This window comes from Pezoporus occidentalis, unplaced genomic scaffold, assembly GCF_034315485.1.
Source record: "Pezoporus occidentalis ecotype Australia unplaced genomic scaffold, CSIRO_AGI_Poc_V1 ctg24, whole genome shotgun sequence".
NCBI lineage: Eukaryota > Metazoa > Chordata > Aves > Psittaciformes > Psittacidae > Pezoporus > Pezoporus occidentalis.
This window is the reverse complement of record NW_026914285.1, coordinates 6,151,712-6,162,174: the sequence shown is the minus strand read 5'-3', so window position 1 is coordinate 6,162,174 and position 10,463 is coordinate 6,151,712. Positions and strand designations below refer to the sequence as shown.

The 10,463-nt window shown below is 43.4% G+C and overlaps 2 protein-coding genes across 3 annotated transcripts in view; both read left to right on the top strand.

The window, feature by feature from the left end:
- Positions 1-12: 12 nt before the first annotated feature.
- RWDD2B (RWD domain containing 2B) lies at positions 13-3,731 on the top strand. Of its 2 annotated transcripts, none has more exons than XM_062622156.1 (5): positions 13-284; positions 424-642; positions 724-791; positions 1,541-1,906; positions 2,615-3,731. In XM_062622156.1, the coding sequence occupies exons 1-5, from the start codon at positions 219-221 to the stop codon at positions 2,850-2,852; spliced, it is 957 nt and encodes a 318-aa protein (XP_062478140.1). In that variant the 5' UTR covers positions 13-218; the 3' UTR covers positions 2,853-3,731. The 2 variants fall into 2 exon arrangements, with proteins under 2 accessions (XP_062478140.1, XP_062478141.1); XM_062622157.1 differs by having other exon boundaries at positions 175-195.
- Positions 3,732-4,324: 593 nt separating this feature from the next.
- LTN1 (listerin E3 ubiquitin protein ligase 1) overlaps positions 4,325-10,463 on the top strand; it is a 31,493-nt gene continuing 25,354 nt past the window's right edge. The window contains exons 1-4 of the mRNA XM_062622150.1: positions 4,325-4,475; positions 5,939-6,142; positions 6,472-6,570; positions 7,456-7,686. Of these exons, the coding sequence (XP_062478134.1) occupies positions 4,434-4,475; positions 5,939-6,142; positions 6,472-6,570; positions 7,456-7,686 (576 nt within the window). The 5' untranslated portion in view covers positions 4,325-4,433. The remainder of the gene's footprint in view (positions 4,476-5,938; positions 6,143-6,471; positions 6,571-7,455; positions 7,687-10,463) is intronic.

Below are 10,463 nucleotides of genomic sequence, written 5' to 3'. Positions count from 1 at the left end.
GCCGTGAGGATACGGCGGTATGGGAAAGCAGTGGAGGGAACCGGGATGCGGACGTGTCTGCGCATGCGCATCATGCCTTTAGCCCCTCAGCCCCGTCAGGGTGAGTTATCGGTGGTGGCGGATGTTGGCTGAGGCTCGGGCGGTAACGTCTAGCTCTCTACGGCTGTCACAGCAGCAGAGGCGGCCCCGCTCCAGGTGTGCGGCCTTGTGAAAGGGAAATGTATCTGTTGGCACAGCACATCCTGCCCCCTCTCAGCTCTGGAAACCTCGTGGGCTGTCACAGAGTGCGTTCGTGCTCCTGAACTGCTCGCATGTGTGAGCTAGTTTCGAAAGGCTTGGTTATAAAGATTTCTTAAGGGTAGTTCATGAACTTTGTCCCGTATTCAAGCCCTTATTTTCTTCCCTCATTTCCTCTTTGCCTAGGAATCAACAGAAATGACTAACCGAGAAGAAGCTGAGATACAAATTTCAGAATTGGATTTACTCTCTAGCATGTTTCCTTATGAGGAAGAGTTCCTTGTGACTGACCAGCTGGCTGTAGCAGAGCTAAAACACTATGTTGAAAATGAAGCTGCAGAGATGCCATCTTCGAAAGTTCAGTTCATACTGAATGTAAAGCCAGAGGTCTCTAATGCTTCTATGGTATGGTAAACACTTATTTTTGATTTTGTGAGGTTTTAGGGTTTACTTGACCTGAGCACTTGCTTATTTGTTTTTTTTTAGGCGGAATTCTCTATGGCCTGTGCTTTACCGTTTAAATATCCAGCTGTTCCACCAGAAATTACTGTGAGGTATGGCATTAAAAGTACAGGTAACAAAAATATTAAGAAGCTATGGTGTACTACATAGATAGAGTTATGAAAGGAAAAGACAGGCCCTTTTTGATAGTTTATTGTCAAATTAAGCCAGAAGGACAACAGTGTTGAAGAGAAATCTACAAGGTTATGATTTCTCTGTTGTCCTCATCAAGTAAGAAAAATAGGAAAACCGTGGAGGAGCGCCATCTTCTGTACAGAGGGGTTACACACAGGTACCATTCATACGTTGATGTTAAAGAGAGACTTGTCCATTTTGGCAAGGATTAACACTAGCCAAAAGAGTAAAAAGTTACTTGGTGGTCTTATTCTTCCCTTGTCAAAATGCTGTCACTTGCAGGCTTCTGGTTTGTTTTGTGGGTTTTTTTTTTTGGTTGGTTGGTTGGTTTGGTTTTTTTAATTATTTTTATTGCAACATACCTGTTTAAAGAAGTAGCCCTGCATATTGCAGGAAGTCAGTTTAGCCAGGATGCCTACTTTTCAAGTACATTTTCCTTGATTTTAATTTACAGATTGGTCGTATTATATGTGAACTGAAAGAGTTAGTACACCCATTAAGTACTGATTAACACATTTTCATAGCTAATAATGACTTAAATAATAGCAAGTGTATACCATCTAAATGCGGCCTGGGTTTTCTTGGCAGCTTGAAGTAAAACTGAAAAAAAAATTTAAAAACATCTAAATTGTAAGTGTATTACAACTGCTTTTATATTTTTCTCTAGGTCATCGTTATTGAGCCGCTCTCAGCAGCTTCACCTGAACTCGGATCTAAAAACATATTTGATGCAAAACTGCAGTGGTGATCCCTGCATGTTGAGTGCAAGGGAATGGGTTAAAGACCATGCAGCTGCTTACATTGACAAGGAGCTTTCATCTTCCTCAGTGACAGCATCGAATGCCACTCAGTCAGAAGTCATCATGTTTACTCGACTGTGGATCTATAGTCATCACATTTACAATAAGCAAAAAAGAAAGAATATTATAGACTGGGCCAAGGAGCTCTCTCTGTCAGGGTTTTGCATGCCGGGGAAACCAGGTGTTGTTTGTGTAGAAGGTCTTCAAAGTAGTTGTGAAGAGTTCTGGTCAAGGTTAGTTTTTCTTTGTTCTTAAATGTCATTAGTAGTTAGACTGTTACATTTTTCATGTTGTATATGTGGCCAGAAGGTGGGAAATCCAACCACCTTCCAGCCTGTGAAGGTCTGCAAAGTACGTGTGCTTATCATAATGTATTTCCAACTGTGAATATCAACTGTAGTTCTGGTTGCAGAAATCAAAGCTGCTAGTACCACACAATGTCTATTAATTTCTGTTTTATCTTCCTCTATATTTCACTTGTATAGCAGTGGACTTCAGTACCCTAGTGGCATTAGATAAGTATGTTGTTATATTCCTCTGCATTTGTGTTTTATTCTGCTCCCATCATTTATACTTCTGGGTGGTGCAGACTAAATGAACATTGTTATTTGATTGCAACAGCTAAGAGAGTACAAGAATATGAGAGTTCTTAGCACAGGCAAGGCAGAAATAAGCACTGAAGTTGAAACCACATCTTCATCAATTATTTTGTGAGCAATAACATTAAGGTTCTTGAATCCTGAGGCAATACAAAGAAACAAGCTCCTGCTTTTGGAAGTGTTTGCATGTGAGTGGTGTTTCTGTGACCAGCCAGGGAACCATTATCTCTGCCAAAGGTACAGGTGCAAGGAGTTTGTTGACTTCTGTGATAATAGCTATTCCATAGTATTTTCTAAAACAGTATTTTATAGGCAGATTCATATTTCTCCAATTTCTTTCAGAGTGAGAAGATTAACATGGAAAAGAATTCTCATTCGCCACAGAGAAGATGTTTCTTTGGAAGGTGGAGGACATGCTGAGATTCAGAAACAAAGAAAGTTCTCCACTTTGGAAGAAAAATGTTTTGATGCACATGGTACCAGGGGAAATCATATGGATTTGGGGCAGCTATATCATTTTTTAGAAGAAAAAGGATGTGCTGACATCTTTCAAATGTACTTTGGGGTTGAAGGGCATTGAAGGGGTTGACAATCACCACTCGTCCAAGCGTCTACGTTTGTAAGTTAATCTTCGTAACAGATTCCTTAGCTGTTCTGCAGGAGTTTATCAGAGAGGGAATTAATCATTTGTGATTTTATACGATGAATCCAGTTTTCAATGAAAACAAATATCCAGTGAGATGCTGAATAATGAAAATTAAAATAACTGCTTTATTACACTTTCTGGATGTTTAGGGTACATACCTAATTATTGGGAAAGAAAATATGTTTGATGAACTATCAGGCCATTACAGAATTATAGGTGAATGAATAGATGTAATTGTGGTGAATGCATATATGAGTAAGAAGAGACAAAATTCAAGTATGGGTATCTCAGGAGAGATACCAGAACGTTTGTATTATTTATTGCTGTTTACATACACTACATGAAAGCTTTTTTGTAACAAGCTTTTATTCTGCTTTCTATCTGGAAGTATATTGAGCTGTGATATTGACATTTTATTAAAACAAACAAACAAAACCCAAAACAAAACAAAACCGAGCTAGTCAAAACAAAGGAAAAAAACCACAAAAGGAATGAGCAAGTTCACAAAAGTCTTGCTTAGGCAAACAGGATGAGCTAGGATGCCTACTTTAAGGCATAAGAATTTTCCATAGGTAGACTTGTGTGTGCAGAGAGATGCTGTGGTATCTTTCTAATGCACCTGTAGCTGAGAAACCCAGTCTCTACTCATGTTAAAGCAGAACGTTACCCAGGGATGGGCTGCCTTATGGGAAGCACACTCCAGAGCAGGGAAGCAATCCTCACTGGTCTGAGCTTGTGGAGTTGCAGCCAAGGAACAAAGGGAGTTACACTGCAGGTGCTCTTGAATACAGTTTCAACAAAGTTGTATCAGAATGATATTTTGATTTGTTTATGGATTGTGTATCTAAATCACGTCATAAATCATAGAATGGGCTGGGTTGGAAGGGACCTTAAAGCTCGTCTAGTTCCAACCCAAGGTACACCTTGCACTAGACCAGCCTGGTCGTAAACACTGCCAGGGACAGGGCAACCACAACTTTTCTGGGCAACCTGTTCCAGTGAGTCACCACCCTTATAGTAAAGAATTGTTTCCTAACATCTAATCTAAATCTACTTTCTGCTAGTTTAAAGCTATTTTCCCTTGTCCTGTCACTGCATGCGCTTGTAAAAAGTCCTTCCTGTAGGTCCCATTAGGTACCGGAAGGCTGCTACAAGGTCTCCCCAGAACCTTCTCTTCTCTAGGCTGAACACCCCCAGGGGTTGCTTGCTGTTGATGATCTGTTAAAATTCCCAACATTCATATCTCTGGTGTGCACTCGGACACCTTCCGTACCAATACTCCTCGGTGATTTCTTTCGGCAAGCGCCGATTTGCCTCCGGTCCTTTGACAGAGGCCAGGTCTTTGTAAACGTACAGAAACGCCGCCGCTACCGAGGGGCCTGACTCGGCTGTACTGACGAGACAGCCAGGGGCGTGGCCTCGCCCCCCCGGAAGTGCCGCCTCTCGCGCCCCGGCCGCGCTCCTGCTTTCTCCCGGCTCTTCCCCAGTGTCGTTGCCGTTGCTATCACTATCGCTATGGGGGGAAAGAACAAGCAACGAACCAAGGGCAACCTGCGGGTGAGCGCGCCCTGCCCTTGGGGCCCGGGTCCCGTGCTGCCGGAGCCGCTGGCGGGCGGTCTGGACGGGGAGGGTGGCGGGGCTCGGGCCTTGGCGCTGGGGCTTCGGGCACTGTCGGGTGGGTTGTGGCCGTACTTCACCTTCCGGTGTCCTCGGGACTGGGTTGTAGGCCGCCGGAGGCGGCCCAGTCTTAGGGCTCGGCTGTCGTAGCCGGGGCCACCGCCGGGCTTTGCAGGCGACTCTTGGCCTGGGTCCGCGCTTCAGGGCAGTGTGCTTGCCGCTTCTGTGGCTTTCGTGCGGGCTTTCCAGGGAGGGGTAAGGGCAGGGGGTGTAACCGGCAAGTCAGTGCTGGTGTGAGTTCAGCGAGGTACTGGTGAGTAGTGCGTTCCTCTGTGGAGTGGTTTGGAGCACACCTGTTGTGTCTGCGTGAATCTCTTGTGCTGACACCGGGCCTGAGGTGGTGGCTAGACGGCGCTGGATTGGTATGGGAGAACTGTGCGTGAAGAGTTGTGTTCAGGTGATGTAATACCTGCATGTGTTTAGAGAAGAATAGGGAACACAAGCAGTCCTTATATTTCAGATTTCACATGCAGAATGTAGATACAGTACTCAGGCTTGTAGATACAATAGTCAGGTAAAATGTGGCTTATGTACCTCAAAAAAAATCAGAAAAGTACAGTGGACTTCAAATTGTCATTACTTTAAAAACAAACAAGCAAACTCAAACTCACAAACTGTAAGGATCATTATGAAATAAAAGATATTTGGATTATAAGGTATCACGGAGAACATTAAAGCATCAGTTGGTTTGGGAACAGTCTTTTGAGAAGAGTGTGGTTGAAATAAACATGACCTACTGATACAATGAACAAGGTGTGGACTTAACTGGGGCAAACTAGAAGAGATGCTGAACTCTGAAATGCTCACTGTAGAACTAATGGGATAGTATCACCCTCTGTAACATATGCATCCTTTCACTTTGTTCCTCTAAATCCTTCTTGGCCTCTTTGCTGCTGGTATCATCTTTTGTTTCATGTGTATTCTTATTTTGCCCAGTGATATGAAGAGCATTCCTTGGAGGCTGTGTCAGTCCATATGCAATAACATGAGAAGAACTAAGAAAACCAGAAGTAGTGAAGGAGAATGAATGGTTTCTTAATAAATCCTTCACTTACAGAAGAGCTTGTCTGTTATGCTTTTTTGTCTGTGTATAAAACCAACTTTTTTTTTTCGTAAGTATTCATGGATTATTAGAAAAGGGAACGCTGATTCTGAAGTGAAGAATAATTTTCTAGGTCAAACTTCTATGTGTAAAGCATATGTGGTGGCTCTTTTTTTTTTTGTGAGATTTTGTTTTAAATAGAAGCTTAATTCTACAATTTAAATAGGAGCATTCTTTCAAATGCAGACTAAAATAAAATTACTGAAGTAGATAACTGACTTATGTCCCTGTTTTTTGTCAGCCTTCTAGCAGCGGCCGAGCTGCAGAGCTCCTCGCCAAAGAACGTGGAACAGTGCCTGGGTTTATTGGATTTGGAACATCTCAGAATGATCTAGGATATGTTCCTGCAGTTCAAGGAGCAGAGGAGATAGACAGCCTTGTGGATGCTGATTTTCGAATGGTGTTGCGAAAACTTTCTAAAAGAGATATCACAACAAAATTAAAAGTAGGTATATCCTTTGTCCTCTCCCACAGAGATATTTAATACTATCTATGTCGAGATAGCTAATACTAATTTCATATTGACAAATTTGCTAAAACTGCAATCCAGAAAGTATCTTGGAGGACTTATGCAAAGGTCCACGCAGTGCTGATGGAGTAGTCATAAAAGTAATTAGATTCTGTAGAAGCATCTAATTAATTATCTAATCTGTAGATGCTTAATGGCAGGAAATTAATTGATTTTTGAAAAAGAGATTTCTACTGTATGGTGGAAGCTGATAAATTGCAGGACATCTCTTTGAATTCTTAAATCATGCTTTTGATATTTTTTAGGCTATGCAAGAATTTGGAACAATGTGCAAGGAAAGGGAAGCAGAAGTTGTTAAAGGTGTTCTTCCTTACTGGCCAAGAATTTATTGTAAAATCTCACTGGTAAATATTAAAAGTATCTAAATTAAAAAGCTCTGTGGATACTTCCTGTGGAAATATCTGAGGTGGTCTGTATTGATATATCTGTGTTGGAATTACTGACTTGTTATAGGAACAAACATGAAGTTGAAGGAAAGTAATGTTCTTTATTGTGGAGATATGTCAGTATTGGCAGTGAGTGGAATCTTGAACTGTTGAAATCTGGGCTCTACTTACTGGATAGAGATGTTTGTTAGACCTTTATGTTTAAAAGATGACAAGACATTTCATGAAAAGTTCTTTTATGTCCCTTCCAGAATGGCTAAAGAGAATGTACTCTTATAAATATTTTGATCTAGGACTAATACCTGACTAGACTTAATATTTAAAAAAAAACAAACCAACCCAAACAAATATTGGACAAAGTTAATCACAATGCTGATTTGTAAGAGCAATTTCTAGTCTTTCAGGAGCCAAGAGCATAGAAATGCATGATGATATAAATTCACACACAAAAATTGGATAATGATGCACAGTTTGTGTAGGCTTATAGTTGTTTTAGTCAAGAAAGTGTCTTCAAGTCTTCCCGTTTCTCTTGCCTCTTGTCTTTTTGTTAAATGTTTGTTTAAGGTGAAGGTAGAAACTGTCATTAGGATATTGAGAAAAGGCTACAATTTTGAATTTACAACACATTGGGAATACGATGCTGCTAAGTTGGGACTATCCCCGTACCTAGGGTTATCAAGACTTTTGTCATTGTGTATTTTCAAATCTGTGTAGCCCAGTTCGTTGCAGAAATGGCTAAATTGAGACACAGCTTTTTTTCTTCATCATTACTTCTGCTTTGAAGTACCCTGCACTAAAGGTATAATTCTTAAAACAATAAACTTTTTTTTTTTTTTTTAACAGGATCATGATCGCCGTGTTCGAGAAGCAACTCAGCAGTCTTTTGAGCAACTGATTCTTAAAGTAAAGAAGCACTTAGCTCCCTACTTAAAAAGTATCATGGGATACTGGTTGATTGCTCAATGTGACACTTACTCCCCTGCTGCTTCTGCTGCAAAAGTAGCTTTTGAAAAAGCTTTTCCTTCAAGCAAGCAACCTGAAGCCTTAGTATTTTGTAAAGATGAAATTCTTAACGTGAGTTTATACTTTTCTATTTCTTTAAGGCTCTGTTTTGAGTTTATGTCATTTTTATCATGAGTTTAAAACTCATCCTCTCCCACCTGTTCTTCATGGTTAAATTTCTTCCTTGCCTGAAATTTAGCTCCTCTTAGTATGAAGACTGAGGCAAAAACACATCCTCTGTTTCTGTAACTTGCAGTTAGAATGACTGGAATCAGAGAAAAGAGTATGAAGTGAATTTTCTTGTGTGCATTTCTATGTAATGATGCTCAGTCATCATGTAATGCTGACAGATGGAATAATGATGACAGGGTTTATCCTCAGTGGTAAAGGATTGAATGTTGAGCTGTGTTTCAAAGAGCCTCTGCAAACTGAGTTCTGACCAGGGTTAACACTGTTTTGCCAGTCGTATTTGAAACTGAACTGACTGAATTTAAAAAGGTCAAAGTGTGCATTGCTGGCCCATCATATACAAACCTAACCATTTTTGCTTTGTCTCAGTTCGGCTTCTTTTTACCAGAAGCGTGTTGGCATACAACTGCAGGTTATGAAGTGTTGTGAAGTCTTGGTTCAAACAGTACCACAGCTAATGTGTTCAGCAGGAGTCAATTAAATTATTTTTTTGTTTACTAGCATGTCTAAAATATGTTTGAAAGACTTGACTTGGAGGTTGTGAAGTTTTAGAGCTGTTTCTGAAAAATATAAAGACTTTCATCATGTGAAGACTGTCTTCATCTTGGACTGTTGCGATAGGACGAAGGGTAATGGGTTTAAACTTTGTCCTGGGTTCAGCAGTAGCAGTCATTTTTCTTCTTCTTGGTAGCTGGTGCAGTGCTGTGTTTTGACTTTCGGCTTGGGAATGGAGCTGATAATAATGATGTTTTGGTTTGGCCAAGGACTTTGTGAGCCTCATGCTCTGCCAGGGAGGAGGGGAAGCCAGGAGGAAGCAGAGACAGGACACCTGACCTAAACTGACCGAAGAGGTATTCCATACCACAGCACGTCATGCCCAGGATGTAACTGGGAGTTACCCAGAGGAGCTGGTGGACTGCAGGGTTGGAGGAGGCATCGGTCAGAGCTTGGTCGGGGTGGGGGGGACGAGTTATCGGTCAGCTGGTGATGGGGTGTTGTATTCTCTTCCCTTGTTATTTCCTTTATCATTATTATTATTGGTGGTAGCAGTAGTGGTTTGTGTTATACCTTAGTTACTAAACTGTTCTTATCTCAACCCGTGGGAGTTGCATTCATTTTGATTCTCCTCTCTGTCCCTCTGGGAGTAGGGGGAGAGCAAGAAGGGGGGGGAGTGAGTGGACAAGCTGTCTGCCTGGTTTTAAACCACGACAGTTCATTTTGGCACCCAACGTGGGGCACAAAGGGTTGAGATAACAACAGATCTGACCGGATTAATAGTCACTCGTCACAATGCTGATTTATTGGCTCTCAGAGTTGTTCCCCTTGATCTCAGTTTCAGAATGTTGTAAGTTATGTAGAGCCGGTATTTGCTGTGTTAGTGTTTATCAAGTGTGGGGCTTGGGCTAAGGTTCTTGTCTCACTGTGCTTTATGGCAATGACTTGTAATACGGGTGGGCTCCAGCAGCAGGGCGGGACGGACGTGGCCGTGGACTTGTACCTGGCCGTCCGGCTGCTCTTCACCGTCCTGGCTCTCGCCCTCGCCTCCATTTTCGTGAGGCCGCGGGGAGCCGAGGGGGAGCGGCCCCGGGAGCCGGCGGCTGCTGAAGCGGCCCGGGAGAGCGGCCCCGCGCACCAAAAGGCGGCGGGAGCGGGGTCGGAGGCCGCGAGGGGACGGCTGCCGGTGGAGGAGGCCGGGGCGGTCGAGGAGCGGAAGGAGGCGGCTGCCGAGCAGGGGGAGAAGGCGGCGGAGGAGCCGAGCCCCGTGACGGCCAAGAGCGTTTCCCAGCAGCCGCCCGCCGAGCCCCAGGAGGATGCAGGAGACCACGCAGCATTTCCCAGCAAGGCAGAGGAGGAAGAGCTGGACTCAGGAAAAGAGAAGCTGGCTATGGGAGAGCCGGCAAGCACAGCAGCTACACCAGCCCCAGTGACAAGCACAGCAGCTACACCAGCCCCAGTGACAAGTACAGCAGCATCAACTGAGAGTTCTGAAGGTTTTGAATGGCCTTTGGGTATCCTTGGGACCTGCCTGCTGATTGTGATGGGGATCAGCATGTTGGCACACATACAGACTGTGTTTTACCCCCAACCATTTTGTCTGATCTCAGAAGTTAAGCAGAGTCAGGTTTGGGTCTTGGCTGGGGTTAGACGACGATATAGGGGGACCAAGAGGTTTTCTCCAAGGCTGGACAGTCATGAGTGGCAGGTTGTGTGGGACAGTATGGGCAAGTATCTAGTCCACTGGGTCCCTCCAGTGCTTTGGAAGCATCGGAGATGGAAGGCAGCTGTATGGAGTCCCCAGCAACAAGCTGCAGAAACTGCTGAAGGGGACAGTGAATTATTTTGAGCCTGGTGGGCCCATGGCACTTCAGGCCGTCAGAGCAGAGATGCAGCACAGAGATGGACTCATGATCGAGGGGTGGACTCAGCAATGGACACTATTGCCCAGGTTATTCACGAGTGTGAACACTGCACACAGTCTCTCCTGCTCTGGAAGACTGTTACAAGAGATGGAGCCTGACATCATGGACCAGATGGACTCAGCAGCTTTATAGGGACTGGTCCATGCACTAAGAGTGATGGTATACTGAAAATGGGGGATCTGAGCATGACGTGAATGGTATGGAATAAGGGGTGGATAATGTCCTGGGTTCAGCAGTAGC

Excerpts from the sequence above, each read along its gene's own strand:
- RWDD2B (XM_062622156.1), top strand. The coding sequence starts at position 219 with ATGTATCTGTTGGCACAGCACATCCTGCCCCCTCTCAGCTCTGGAAAC. Across the intron at positions 643-723 it reads AGGTCTCTAATGCTTCTATG|GCGGAATTCTCTATGGCCTG; the intron begins GTATGGTAAACA and ends GTTTTTTTTTAG. Across the intron at positions 792-1,540 it reads CCACCAGAAATTACTGTGAG|GTCATCGTTATTGAGCCGCT; the intron begins GTATGGCATTAA and ends ATTTTTCTCTAG.